The 15,046-nt window shown below is 54.8% G+C and overlaps 1 protein-coding gene across 2 annotated transcripts in view; it reads right to left on the bottom strand.

Annotated features, from left to right (window-relative positions):
* Nucleotides 1-14,908, bottom strand: part of Ano1 (anoctamin 1) — a 105,760-nt gene extending 90,852 nt beyond the window's left edge. For both annotated transcript variants that reach the window (XM_017794834.2, XM_008854969.3), the window contains exons 1-2: nt 14,564-14,908; nt 4,693-5,025 (exon numbers count right to left, since the gene is read on the bottom strand). In XM_017794834.2, coding sequence (XP_017650323.1) covers nt 4,693-5,025; nt 14,564-14,671 — 441 coding nt within the window. In that variant the 5' untranslated portion in view covers nt 14,672-14,908. The remainder of the gene's footprint in view (nt 1-4,692; nt 5,026-14,563) is intronic.
* Nucleotides 14,909-15,046: the final 138 nt, after the last annotated feature.

Genomic DNA, 15,046 nt, shown 5'->3' with positions numbered 1-15,046 from the left:
GCCTGTTAGAAAAAGCAGGCACAGAGGGGCTCTGGTCTGCATGGGGCTCTAAGACCACTGCTCCCAGCGTTAACTGAAATTGGGGTCACAGTCTATGGCCTAAGGAGTCAAGCTGGATCACCCATCCTTAAGATTAAAGGCAATTAAAGCAGCCAATTAACAGTAAAAAGCAGAAAAATGTTGGGTATGGTGGTGCGCACCTTTAATCCAAGCATTCGGGAGGCAGAGGCAGGCAGATCTCTGTGAGACTTGAGGCCAGCCTGGTTTACATAGCAAGTTCCAGGCCAGCTAGGGCTACATGGTAAGATCCTGTCTCAAAAACAAAAAAAAGGGCGGGGGGAGGAGATTTACTCAATGTAACCTCATCGGGAAGAGGGACAGGAGGTTCTTGGGGGTATACACTGTGGACCCCCAAGTTCAGTAACAGCAGAAACTGCTCAGCGTATGATCACCTACCAGCTGCTGCCAGGCAATAAGACCAGGCCACAAGTGCTGGGCTGTTGGCGGTTATAAGGCTGCATGGTGGCCAGGCCAGTATACAGGCGGCCAGCAGCCCACTCAGCAGACCTGGTCCCCATCCGAGCTATTTTTCCTCGGCCCTTCCTTCTACCCCTGGGCCGGGGTGTGTGTGTGTGTGTGTGTGTGTCGGGGGGCGGGGGGGCGGGATTCGAGGCCCCAGGCATGCCCAGCAACATCCTGGGGACAGTTTTGGTTTTCAGGACACGGGAGTCACAGCCAGCTCAGCAGAGGCCAGGGTTGTCCTTATGTCGTATGTCTGTGGTGCTGGGTGGGAGACCAGCTTCAAAGGCCGAAATTCTAACACAGGGTGCAGGGAGGGGACTGGGTGTTGAAGTACCTGGCAGGATCTGCAAATTTTCTCCCCCTTGGAAAAACAAGTAAACCCAGAATTTTGCGGCAAATTGAGTAAGCATGCACCCAGCTGATCCTTTACAAGCTCTCATGTTCCCAAATCTGCCAGCCTTCTGGCTGCCTGTAACTGGAGCACACCCCAGGAGTGGCTCATCAGTGGACCGACTCTTCACCCTGAAACAAACCCAACCCCAGCCGTGCCCGCTAATCTGGGCAGCCTTGTCATGGCCAAACAGTGGGTCCCAGACCCAGCTTCTGTTCCACCCAGGAGGCTGGTTTGCAGCAGCTGCTCATGGCTCCGGTCCTGAGGCCCCCGAGTCTCCCAGCAGGGTCCTATCCAACGAGGTGATGACTTCAATTCAGCAGGGAGGCCACTCAGCGTGGCCCCTTAGAAAACTTGGGGCTGGGGAGACAGCTCAGTGGGTAAAGTGTTTGCTGCACAGGCATGAAGACCCAAGTTTGGATCAGCACCCAAGAAGAAAGAAGCTGTGTATGGTGTCATGCACTTGTAAGCCCAGCTCTGGGGGAAGAGACAGGTGGATTTTGAGGGGGGCTTTACGACCAACCGGTCTAGCTGAAATGGCCAGTTCCAGGTTCAGTGAGAGACCCCGTCTCAGAAATTAAGGTGGATGGCTGGGGAGATGGCTCAGTGGGTAAAGCTTTAGGACCTGAGTTCAAATCTCCAGAAACAACTTAAAGCCAGGAGCAGTATCTGACATTTGTAACCCCAGGGCTCCTATGAGGGATGGGAGGCTAGATGCCAGGAAGGCTGGGCTGCTTAAGAGACCCTGCCTCAAAAAGGTGGAAGGTGGCAGCGTCCGAGGCTGTGGTCTGACCAGCACATGCACACTGAGGCACACACGCACACAAGGGTGGAGAGTGGTAGAGGAAGGCCTCTGGTCTCCACACACACACATGCGCAGGCACACCTTCATACACAGATTTTCAAAACTAAAACTAAGAAAACTTGAGTTGTCTTGTGTATCTGTACACAGCACCCTGTAGTGCCTTTGTTTCCCTCCTTTTTGCACTGTGGATTGAACCCAGGGCCTTGTGCTTGTCAGGCATGTTCTACAGCTGAGCTCCACCCCTGCCTATATTTGAGATAGGGTCTCCCTGTAGCCCCAGCTGGCCTGGAACTCACTATGTAGACCAGGCTGGCCTCGAACTCACAGAGATCCTCCTGCCTCTGCCTCCAGAGTGCTGGGATTAAAGCCATGTGCTACCACGCCCGGTTCATATTTCCTTTTTTATAAAAAATTATTCTCTTTATTCTATGACTGTATTGCCTGCATGTATGTGGGTGCACCCATGTTGTGCAATGCCCTTGAAGGTAAGTAGAAGGCATCGGATTCCCTGGAACTGGAGTTAAGGACGGTTCGTAGCTGCCATGTGGGTGCTGGGAATCGAACCCGGGTCCTCTGCAAGAGCAGCCAGTGCTCTTAACTGCTGAGCTATCTCAGCCATTTTATGAAAAGGCCCTAACCAACCACTAAAAAGACTTATTGAGCACTAGAGCTAAACTGCCCATGAGATTTTGGTAAAATTTGGTCTTTTGTGGTGAGAGAGAGAGAAAATCTGTGTGTTTGATTTTCATTGCAAAGACAGGAGAGAGAATATCACTTGCCCCACACACTGTAATTCAGCTGCAATTGTAGCCCAGGCTGGACTCAAATTTACCATCCTCCTGCCTCAGCTTCTCAGGTGCTGAGCTGTAGGAGTGTGCCCTCGTATTGCCCTCAGTTATGACACAGCAGAATTCCAGTCACCAAAGATGTGCCCCGTGCCAGATGCTGCATGATGCACCCATGACAACCCAATGTGTGAAGGCTGTTGCTCTCTCCATTTTCCAGACAAGGAAACTGAGGCCCTCAGTTCAGAAGGACTAGGTAAGAGCAGGGGTGAGGTGAGGTCCAGGAGAGACAGAGTCTGGGAATCATGCAAGACATATAGCTGTGCAGGTCAGCATGGTAGATCTGCAGCTCAAACAGACCCCATCCCTTCCTTTAGGTAGAAAACAAACTGCCCAATAAATTCCACTTATGGCCTCAGAATGGACAATGAGAAACCCAGGCACGGACTGTCCTGCTCAGAGTGACAGAATTCATGGAAGACTAGCGCCATGATCTACTTGCCAACCTCAGCGTGGGGGACCCTGTAAGTCCTCGCTGGCCTCAAACTTTTGCTGCCCGATCCCCTCAACTTCCCAGGAGTCCCCGTATAACCCTGGAGCTCCAACAGGAACCACCCTGAGAGGGATTTGTAGGCCCCTGCTGGGTGGTCCAACCCTGTGTAGGTGGGTAGTGTCCTCAGAGACAGTCACATTGGACAGTACCCTCAGCCCACAGGGTCAGGGTAGACAGACACTCCTCAAGTCAAGGGCGGTGACTAACCCTGCAATCTCAGCACTTGGGAAGCAGAGGCAGGAGGATTGCCATGGGTTTGAGACCAGCCTGGATTATGGGGTGAGGCTCCGTCTCAAAAACAAAAAACAGAAAGGAAGGGAGGGAGGGAGGGAGGGAGGGAGGGAGGAGGGAGGAGGGAGGAAGTCTCTGTGGAACCTTTGCGTGTTTATTCCCACGTGTCTTCGGCACAAGTCCTAACTTTCTGTCTTTGGGGTGGGCATCCTCTGAAGTCATTGTTATTGTTGACCCACACACACTCATTTAAGGACACAGTGGGTCTCGGGGATAAAGTTCCAGACAATGCCAATTTTTATTTCAAACATTCAGGGCCAACTCAACAGCCTCCCCTGTTAACCCTTTGCTGACCGCCCTGCCCTTCCCCTGTGTGAGATGCCTTTTGAACTTTCTCATTTTCCTTTTTAAAATTTGTGTGCACGTGTTCAGTATGTGCAGGTGCACGTGTGCTTGTGTGTGCATAGGTCAGAAGACAACCTCAGGTGGTAGTCTAGGCTGGCTGGCCAGTAAACATGACAGATTGACTTGCTTCTGCCTCCCCAGTGCTGGGTCTCAGGCGTGTGCCACCGTGCCCAGCTTTTTATGGGTTCTGGGGACCAAACTCAGTCTTTGTGCTTGCAAGTCAAGCACTTTACCAACTGAGCTGTCTCTCCAGCCCCACTTGTTTTATTTTTAAGCAGTTTCTTGCTATATAGCCCAGGCTGTCCTTGAATTCTTGATCCTCCTGCCTCAGGCTCCTGAATGCTGGGATTAGAGGCACCCACCACCGCCTGCCCCTTCTCACTGCTTCTTGATAACCCACAGTGACAGCTCTGCAGATCAGGGGCCTTTCCCCACAGACTCATGTAAGCAAGAGTGCTTGTGCACAGAGAGGGTAAGAGGTGAGCCAGGCCCACACAGCCATCAGCCAAGAGGCTGACTCAGCAGTTGATGGGGTCATTCTCCTCAGTCACCACAGCAAGCAGGCATAAGAGACAAGAGGATTGTTCTTTCTAGGACTTTCTCTTAGCAAGAGAAAGCAAGAGAGCAGGCTTCCAGAACAGTGTTATAGAGATGGGACCCCTGGAATCTGCCCGACCAATCTCCTTTTCTCCAGGCATGGAGAAGAGCTAAGTCACCCAGGAAGCCCCAGAGCAGCTCTGTGCTCCATCCCTGACCCCGCAAATCTTCCCAGGCCGGGCGCTGGGCGGAGCAGAGGCAGGAAGTGCTGTGACCTGCAGGTCGCGGTCAACCGGCCAGCTCCGCCTCAGGCACATGCAAGGCAAGGGAGGAGGAGGGCCCGATTGGGGCTTCCCAAAGCTGCTTGGAAGCGGGTTCTAGCCTGCCCCCAATGCCACGTGCAGCCAGACCCGTTCAACCCACGTCCAACCTGCGTCCCCAGCCCACGCGAAGGCACACTCACGTCCTCATCACGCTCCAGCTCCAGGCCTGCCTCCAGCAGGTTACCCTCATATTCCTCCCGACGGAAGCGTTTGTCATCCTCGTGGTAATCCATGGGGGTCTCGGGGGAGCCTGCATCCACCAGGCCCCCCTTCCCAGGCAGGGGCTGGTCCTGCCTGACGCTGCGGGCCCCCAGGACCGTGTCGTTGTGCTGTCCCCTCCTGGCCAGAGTCCTGTATCCTGAGGCTCTCTTGTGATGGTAAACCAAGATGTAGTCCACCTTGCGTTTGCCGTCCCGGAAATACAGCCCGTACTTGCATTCCGCATCGGGGTCCACGGACAGGGAGTTGAGCAGCTACAGAGACAAGAGAGATGAATTCAGCACGGAGTTGGTCCAGATGGGGCTTTGGGGAACGTGCTCAGGGCCCCGTACTGCATTCGTCCATTGACTCGCTTAGTCACTCAACAAACACGGTGGGCCTCATAACCGCAGCTGCCACAGCCACAGTCTAACCGACATCTGGTAGAAAATATTCCCAACTAACCTGCATCTATACTGAGTGCAGGCACACCCTTTTCTTCCTCATTAAAGTGACTATGAGTGTGAGTAGGTTCTGTGCAAATACTGTACCATATTATTTATCCCCTCCTTTTTGTGTGTGTGTGTGTGTGTGTGTGTGTGTGTGTACATTTATGGATACGCATGTGTGTGGTAACTTGAGGTCAACAACAGGTGTCTACTGTGATCTCTGTCTCATGTAAAGATCTATTTATTTTTATTTTATGTGTGTGTTTTGTCTGTGTGTGTGTGTGTGTGTGTGTGTGTGTGTACCTTGTGTGTGCCTGATGCCCACAGAGGCCAGAAGAGGGTCCCAGATCCCCTGGAACTGGAGTTACAGACAGTTGTGAGCTGCACGTGGATGCTGGGAACCAAGCCTGGTTCTCTGCAAGAGCAGCCAGTGCTCTTAACCACTGAGCCATCTCTCTGGCCTGCACCTTGTTGAGACAGAGTCTCTCACTGAACCTGGAGCTCTCCAATTAGGCTAAGCTGGCTCACCAGTGAACACTAGGGCTCTGCCAGTCTCCTGCCTCCCCAGGGCTGGGGTTATAGTTACACCATCACTTCTAGCTCTTTCATGTGGGTGCTGAGGATCTGAACTCAGGTCCTTCTAGCTCTTTCATGTGGGTGCTGAGGATCTGAACTCAGGTCCTTCTAGCTCTTTCATGTGGGTGCTGAGGATCTGAACTCAGGTCCTTGTACATCGAAGGTAAGCCATCTCTCCAGCCCCACTGCACCCTAGTGTAGAAGATACTTGAGCATGTGTGAGTTTCAGAATCTGAGGGTTCCCAGGACCTGCACTGTGTAGTACTGACAGACATCCCTATAAATGCCTGCTGCAAGCTAGACTCTGAGAGACATGCAGGCATGGAGTAGCCTCTAGATGGGGGGTCCTTGCCACTAACTGCCCCCCCACGGGGGTGCCAAGTTATGCCTGACTGTTACCCACAGTCAGTGTCTAGGCAGAGTCACCGTGTCTCCAGGACCACCATCCAGCATGTGACCAGATCTCACATGTGTGAGGTTCTTGTTCACACTCAGCCTGGTTCCTCCACAAACCTGACCCCAGTGCACAGCTTGGGCTCAAACAGTTTATTCGAGAGGTGACCTTGAGGTGCTAGAATGAGGCAGGTGAGTCCCCAGCAGCTCTGTTTGCCGGGGACCCTGCTGGGACCTTGAGGTGTACACCCAGAGTCAGTACCTCAGGATGTTTTGTGGTCCTCACCTGCTCCTGTCCTTCCCTGCCGGGGGTGGCTCCTCCTGCCCTGCCTGCATGAGAGGGTGACTTAGGAAGAGGGGGCGGGTACAGGGATCCAGGACTGTCTGGGGATGCTCTGGAGTGGATGAGGGACTGGGCTGGGCCAACAGCATCTGCCCTGCTTAGTTTCCTTGTTTATTCAAGGAGACACGGGAACAAGTGCGAGAGAAGGGAGGTGTGCCGTCTAAAAGCCAGGGCGGTGCCTGGCGGTCACCCTAGTCCTTGAGAAGTGGAGGACGGAGGATCAAGAGTTTCAAGGGTAGCCTTAGCTACATGAGTTCAAAGACAGTTTGGCCTGTCTAAATTAAAAACAAACAAACAAACAAAACCCCCAAACCCCAAACAAACAAAAAGAAAAAGCCAGGTGTTCCGTGCCGGCAGTAAGGCAGGGCCGTCCTGAGAGTGGCTGGAACTCCTGGGGATTTTGCTGCTTATGGAGAGCAGACAGATTGTCCAGTAAGACAGGCTCTGGCAACAAGGGACAGGAAGTGAGACCACACTGGGGCATGGTGTAAGGAACAGATTAGAATGACCAAGCTGTCCTCAGAGCTGGCCTCAGCCCAACCGACCACCTGATTCTGGCAGCTTCTTTCTCGGGGTCCATCCAGCAGGCACGCTGTCCCTTCCCTTCATGCCCTGAGCAGGGACCTCACCAGAAAACTAGGTCCTCCTTGGTGGCATGGGAGGCCAGATACGGTTGGAGGCAGAGCTCAATGCGAATAGCTGCCTGCCCCCCGCATCTCCTCTAAGAAACCTTCCCGAACTATGTGTCCTGGAGAGACCCTAAGCTGGTGTGGAGATCCAACCCTCCTCTCCACACCAGGTACAGCTCCTGCCCTCAGTTTCCCCCGGCATACAACAGGAAGTTATGGGCTGGGGAGATGGCTCAGCACTTAAGAGCACTGATTGTTCTTGCAGAGGACTCGGGTTTGATTCCTAGCACCCTCATAATGGCTAACAACTGTCCAAAACTCCAGTTCTAGGAGAATCTGAAACCCTCTTCTGACGTCTTTGGGCATTGCACAACACAGGTGCACTTACACACATGCAGGCAATACACTCATACACATAAAATAAAAATTATAAATACAATTAAAAAAATCCCCAAACCCAAACAACAACAACAACAACAGGAAGTTGAGCCTTCCCTAGGAGGCCCAGCTTCCCTCTCCACTGTAGCCCTACCCACAGGACCCCCGTTCCCTCCATGCCCTATGCCTTCCTCCGCAGCTCCAGCCACCATGGACATTTTACCTCCCTAACCTGTTCCATCCCACCCAGGCCTGTGCCAATGGCTCAAGCTCTGTCAATGCCCAGAAACCTGGTCTTGACCTGACCTTGACCTGACCCACCAGCAATCTGGAAGGTTCCCCACTCCATACTCAGGGGGGCCATCCAGGGCCTCGGGGGGGGGGCACAGCTACCCGGTGACTCTGAATAGCTATTGGAGCAGCAGGTGATCCCCCTTCCTGCTCCCTACCCCGACAGTGGGCTGTGATACTTGAAGGGGGACTCAGCTACTCTGAAAGTAATAGGGGATAAGGGAGAGGGGGCCATAGGGAATCTGTATCTCAGTCCAGAGCATCAAGGAGGCTTTTGAGCCAAAGGCCCGGCTCTCAGGGTCAGGGGACTCCCCACCTGAGACCACAGCTCCTGGAGACCACAGAACCATGGCTGGCACAGCCCACCCAGAGGCTGGAAACCCTCCACTAACATCCTCCTCCATGGCTCGTTGTCCCACTTGCCTTGGTGACCTTCTGGGGGACCTGGACAGTGTGGATGGTTGGCACAAGGTGCTCCCAGTGGAACTCCTTCCTGTTCACTGTCACTTCTGGGTGCTCATAGGCTATGGCCACGCCCATACCTATGTGGCCTCAGGAGAGCTCAGGGATGCTTTTGTTATGTTTTGTTTCTTTTTCGAAACAAGGTCTTATATAACTGAGGCTGTGTAGACAAGGATGACCTTAAACCTCAGATCCTCCTGCCTCTACCTCCCAAGTACTGGGATTACAGGTGTGGAAGCTGTACCCTGTTTTATGCAATACTGGGGGTTCGAACCCAGGGCTTCATGCATGCTATGTTAGCACCCTATCAATTAAGCCACATCCCCAGATCAGGGCTGGGTTTTGAGGACAGCAGGAGTGACACTCTGGCCCAGGAAAGGACCAAATTCGTGTGGACCCAGACATCTGTCCTTGGCCAGAAAATTGTGTAACTATGCAATGGAATAGGCCTAGTGAAGCCAGGGACCCCTGGTCAGGGGCAGGGACCCATGGTCAGGGGGACTGGGCCCAGCCTCAGATCCTGTCCAAACACCCAGGGCATTCGTGCCCTTCATAGAAACAGGGACTTAGGGTGCACTCTTTCTCAAGACAGAGTGCTCTATCTCTGAATACTTTACCTACGAAGGGAGCCTTATCTCCAGGTCCACTCACCTGGAAGAAATTGAGATGGGCACATATGGGAGAGGGGGCCAGCCAACTCCTGTCCACTGTTCCCCAGAGCCCAGCTCTACCTTCGTGCTAAAGGACACAGCCAGGACCTGTCCTGCCATGCAGTTCCTGGGCTACAAGACAAAGGTAAGCAGAGGCTGGAGTGGGGTCTGGAGACAGCAGGCTGTCAGTTTCTGGAGACCTTTCTCTCTGGCTCTGAAGCCCAGAGCACTCTGGGTAGTTGGGAGGCTGGGAGGGTGCCTCCTGCCAGGAGGATTAACTAGGTTGATGAGGGCTCTGCAGCTAAGTTAGAGTCAGCCTAGAACGTGCTGGGCCAGGCGCCTGGGGGCCATGCCTGTGGCCCTGCTCCATCCTGGGGCCAAGGGCAGGTACTCCTCAGAATCCCAGGAAGGGCAGAGAAATGCAAAGTCACGGTGTGCTGGCTGCTAGAGGTGCCCAGAGGGCAGGAGCCAGGCCCCAGCGCAGACCCTGGGATGCAGGGAGTCCCCAGGGTCAGGCCCAGCAGATGAGCATGCCCAACAAGGTGGACACACACTCTAGGGGCCAAGGGTATGTCTGCAGTGGCTGGTATCCTGACCACTCCAGAGGCACAGCCACCTCAGCCTCATCTCTAAACAGGGTCCTGAGATCCTACTCAATAACAGCACCTACAGTGGGGACCCTGAGCCCCCATCTCCTTTCTGTCCCTCCTTCCTCAGTATCCCTGGGCCTTCAATGAAGAGGCACCCTGTCCTCCAGCCTTCTCCCCAGCTCTGCAGCCTGTCTTCCCTCCCTCCCGCCCTCCTTCTCATCTTCCCTCCATTTCAACTCCCTCAGCCTTTTCTAGGTGGACCTGGTCTCCAGGTTTCCTATGTCTAGGAACCAAGGTGCCAGGACATCTCCTGAGCCGGGGCGGGGCGGGGCGGGGGCACAACTCAACCACCTTCCAAGAAGTTCCTAACTCTGCAGCCCCAAGCCCCCGAGGCTAGACCAGGGGCTGCCCTAATACCTCTCCCTAGCGCCAGAACAATGTCTACTATTGAACCTGGGGTAATAAATGCATAGAGAAAAAGAACAGTCAGAGCCTTCCAGAGAGACAGATGGAAATGAGCTCAGGGAGTCACCAAGGGCTCCTCAAGGTGAGGCAGGGTTCAGATTCAGTTTGAGTATAGAGCCCCATCAGGCCTCCCCACAGGGGCCTGCCAATCTGGAGGAGGACTTGGAGGACCAAGGTGGGCTTCATTACGCTGTGCTCAGAGACCAGTTTGGCCCTGAACTAGCTGTGCCACCTCATGAACACAGTACAGCCCCTCTGTGCCTGCTGAGAGTTCCCTTAGTTAATAGCAATCCTGGATGGTTGTTGGAAAGGATCATCTGGAAATATCTACAGTAGGCCCCTGCAGACAGCATGCCCCCAAACATTGTGGGTACTTTGCCAAGTGCTCTCTGTACCCACTGGCAGGATCTGCAGGGCTTCTCTGAGCTGAGCTGGGAAGACAGAGGAAGATAGAACAAATCCCACAGATGCTGTTAAAGGCACCAGGTAATGCTGCCTGGTGCTCTGTGTAGAACAGGATGAAAAGGCAACTGTGTAAGCTGCAGTGAGAGGGATGTAACTGTGTAAACTGCAGTGAGAGGGTTAGACTCTGTACGTAGCTTCCAACTCAAAGCTTGAGAAAGCTTCCAAGCTTAATAAGTGTGTGGTTAAGAAAGGAGCAGGTATGCCAGGCATGGGGTGTGCCCTTTTAATTCCAGTACTTGAGAGGCAGAGGCAGGTGGAGCTTTGTGAGATTGAGACCAGCCTGGTGTACACAGGAGTTCCAGGCTAGCTGGGGCTACAGGGAGACCCTGACTAAAAACAAAACAACACCCCCCCAAAACCCCAAACAAACAAAAAGGGGATTCCTGGGGCACCTGTGTGGAGGACAAGAGGCTTCTTATTCTTCTCTTTAATGACTTGTTATGGGGTTGTAGGGTGTGTGTGTGTGTGTGTGTGTGTGTGTGTGTGTGTGCACGCATTACTATGAACCTCAATTTTCTTTTCTTTATAAAAAAACAAACTTCATTTTTATTCTTTGTGTGAGTGTGTGCCCTATGTGGAGGAAGGAAGTTGGATCCCTGGAGCTGTAGTTACAGGCAGTTGTGAGTCACCTACTGTGGGTGCTGGGAACTGAGCCCAGGCCCTCTGCAAGAGCAGCAAGTACTCTTAACCCCTGAGCCAGTCCTCCAGTTCCCGAGACTCAGTTTTCTTATCTGTGAGATGGAGACGGGATTAAAAAGAAAAAAAAAAAACAAAAAACAAAAACGAACCCTCCTGATTTAGGTCACAGACACCTGTAGGACAGAAGGTGATGGAGTTGTCTCTTGAATTTGGGGCAAGTGTTCCTCGAAGCCATTTCCCTGGGGAAGCCAGGAAAGGTGGTGGATAGACCCTTCCGAGGCCATCTGGAAAAATGTTGGAGGACAATGGCCTCTTTCAACAGCAAGAGCTGTAGCCTTGTCCCTGTGCCACAAACAGGGAAAGCAGGCAATAGCTGGCCCACGCGGGGGCCAGTCCCTCCAACCCACCTCAGGCTCCAGGCTGAGAGGGGAGGCAGCATTTACACGTACTTGAATGTTCCTGACTGAAAGCTCAGCTCCTTCGGTCATTCCCCAGGGTGACAAGCTCTGGGGCTGAAGTTGAGGGATTCTAAAACCTCAGAATTTCTTTAAAAATAGGAGAAATGAAATCAGAGAACAAAGAACTTGATTTTGGTTTGGAGGCAGCATTTCAGACTGAGAGGAACATCAGGGTATTTGATTTTGCTTTGTGACAGGGTCTCACTCTGTAGCCCAGGCTGGCCTGAGACTTTCAGCAAGTTTCCTGTCTCAGACTCTCCAGTGCTCGATTACAAGCATAAGCCACCGTGTCTGGCTCTGAGGAACATCAATTTGAAATTGCACTTCTATTCCAGAAGTTTTTCTTGCCTGACTCATAAGCACCAGCCATCCATTTCCGATCACTAGGCTACCCAGGAGTCTATAAACAGAAATCTCTGATGGCAGATAAGCAGCCTGTGCCCTTGTCCCAGCAGGTGGGCAGATACCAGCCCATCAAGTCTTTCTGGGTCTTGGAAAATTCAGAACACACAGATCTCAGGCCACTAAGTGCCATCAGGTAAAAACATCCAAAGATCAGTACAAAGAAAACTCAAGGAAACCAGTCACGACGGCTCGGCTTTCTGGCTGTTCCTGCCACCAACCTCTTTGGACAGAATCAATGAGCAATTTCCCCCTTGAACTCTGGATGGCAGAGGACAGGCAGTTATTCCGAGACCCATTCGAGCACGTTTAAGGTGCCTCTCTGGGGGAAGGATGTACAGCCCATACCCTCTGACCCTCTACAGCTACCTTTGCTGGGTGACTCAGGGTAATAACTAATGATGGCAGTTGGTGTGGGGGGCGGAGTTCTCAGCATCCTGGTCACCAGGCCTCCATGCACTGAATGGTCCTGGGATCCAGAGATACAGTTTATAGTGTGATGCTAGAGCAAGACTTCTTCCTACAGCCCTCCTAGCCTGTACATGCCTAGGAAGAGCTGTGTGTCACTGGCCTCATGGGCCTCATTGGACTGGTCCATGTGTTTCTGGACCGTTGAAAACCCTAACGAGAGCAAGGCCATTGCAACCCCTTTTGGTTTTGAGGGGCCCTACAGGTCCTGGGTCTGGACAAGCACCAGGTCGCAGAATGGGGATGCCAGTGCCCAGAGCCGTTTGTTAAGTTTCTGCTTATTTGTTCTTATCCAAGTCTCTTCCCATCTGATGGAGTCACCTCTAGAGTGACATCTCTCTGTTAACTTGACCACCACTGTTCTCCAGGACCCCCTAGCTGGAGTTCTCACTGGGTCCCCCATCATGGCTGCCACCAGCTCCTGCCCCCACCATGTCCCTTCCTAAGCAGGCTTGCTGTGGCCTCTGTGTCTTGGTCCCTCCTCATTATCTTTCCAGCTGGTGGGTGACTTGGGAGGGGGTGGTCACTTGGCCCTTCTGGGCCTCAACTTCCTCATCTGTTATAGTAGCACCTCCCCCACACTGTTATGAGTTAAACAAGCTAAGACACAGCCCTGGCCAACGCTGAGGGACTGTCCTTTGTCCCTGTCATTGGTAACGGAGGAACAGTCCATCAAAACTCCTTAAGTTCCGGAAGGGTGGGGCCCTCCCTGTCTGGAGCTCCCTCTGGGTGCCCAGGGGCTAAGCAGGGCCTGGCACCTGACTGGCTCTGTTCAAATGTGCCCCTGAGTTGCTAAGTGTGATCCCATCCTGTGTATGACAAAGGTGCCCAGTCCATCAACAGCTGCTCGGGACCCAGGCTCGCCAGAGCTCTGTGCACCGCTCAGCAAGCCCCCCGCTTCTTACTTGTCACTCAGCTGAGAACCCATGAGTGTCAGGTCTGCCCAAGCCTGAGCCAGCACCTGCCCAGTCACTGCTCCAATCTGCCTTTCTGGCTGTACCCCTCTGGCTCTTAGCCCCAGGTCGAGAAGGGCAAGGGCAATCCTCACGTTGGGCCCTTGGCTCTCCAACCCCAGGCTATAGCCTTAGGCTGGAGACGCCCTGCTGGGTCCTGAGCAAAGTCTGGGGAGGGACCTTGAGGGGGCTGGAGAGACCAGAGGAGAAAGGAGTCTGCAGCTTGCAGCGCCCCGCCCCCGCCCCAGCCCTGGGGAAACTATCCTTTAAGCAAACTTCTCAGGGGTTAATTCTGCACCTAGAGATACCTTTGACCCGTTGGGTCTGGCCCCAGGGACAGTGCTGAGGTTATACAGAGGACCTCTGCATTGGGGTCCCCAACCAGGTGACCCACTCCACCCGCAGCGTTCGAGGGCGCAGGGCGGGGACACGGAGGTTGCAAACTTGTCTTGGTGGCGCCTGGCAGCTGCCTCTGGGTAGAAAGTTCCTGGGGGAGTCCTGTGAGTCTCTCGCGCTGCCTGCCGACAGGTGGGACCGCTGGGCTGGTGTACCCACTGGAGCCATTTGTTCCCTGCCGTTGACCCCCACTAGCCACTACCCGGCTGTCCCTGTAGCGCTGCTGGCCTTGGATTTGAAGGGGGGGGTGCTCGTTGTGGTCCAGGTCAGGCGTTGTGGGGACCCTGGGGACACTCTGGGCACCCTGGGGACGGGTGCTGAGGGACCCTGGGGGCTGGGCCCTGGAGGGACCCGGGGGACAATGCCCAGCCCCGGGGGAACCCCGGACCGTGTGTTGAAGGGCCCGGGGGACACTGGACACCCCCGGGCCGGACACTCTGGGCACCCTGGGGATGGGTGCTGGGAGACCCTGGAGACAGTGGACACCCTGGGCACCCCAGGGCTGGGCACTGAGGGAACCCCGGACCGTGTGCTGCGGGGCCAGGGGACACTGGGCACCCCCCGGGGACTCTGGGACCCCGGGGACACTCTGGGCACTCGGCGGACACTGCGATCAGCGGGTGGGACGCGTAGAGCTCAGGCGGGCCGCGTGCACTCGGTCCCCGCTGTAGCATGGTTCCCCGGGGCACGTGCGCGGGTGGGAGCCCCCCTTGCGCCGTGAAGTCGCCCGTGTCCCTCCCACCTGGGTCCCCTCTGCCTTCCTCCGCGTGCAGGTGCGCGGTCCGCGCGTGGGTCGCCCCACTCACCGTGCCCTCGGACGGGAGGTAGCCGATGTCCTCGATGGCGCAGATGTTGACGATGTGGACGCTGCGGTCCTCGGCCGGGAGCGTGGAGTACTTCTCGGGGACCCTCATCGTGGTCGCGGACTCGTGGGAACCGCCGGGCGGCGCGCCCTCCCCGTCCACGGCCCGGGCGGCCTCTGCAGGGAGAGCAGCGGGCTCGCAGGGGGCCGGGTCTGCCCGCGCCCCGGCCCAGGGGACGTGGCCGCCTCCGCTCCGCCCGCGCCCCGTGCGGGTGCAACCACGAGCCTCCCCGGGCCGGGCCGCAGCCACCTGGACGCGCGTCCCCAGGGCGCCCGCGCTGCTCAGACTTGGCCGCCTCCGCCTTAAAGATATAAGCGCACAGGCCAGGGGCGGCGGCCACGCGGGTCAGATTTTCCGTAGAAATTTAAACACAGGAAGAAACCATTCCATTCCTGGGAGCCCCTCCGAGTTTTATTTTTATCCGGG

This window comes from Nannospalax galili, unplaced genomic scaffold, assembly GCF_000622305.1.
Source record: "Nannospalax galili isolate Female #2095 unplaced genomic scaffold, S.galili_v1.0 scaffold1307, whole genome shotgun sequence".
Classification (NCBI taxonomy): Eukaryota; Metazoa; Chordata; class Mammalia; order Rodentia; family Spalacidae; genus Nannospalax; species Nannospalax galili.
This window is presented reverse-complemented; position numbering and strand designations above follow the sequence as displayed.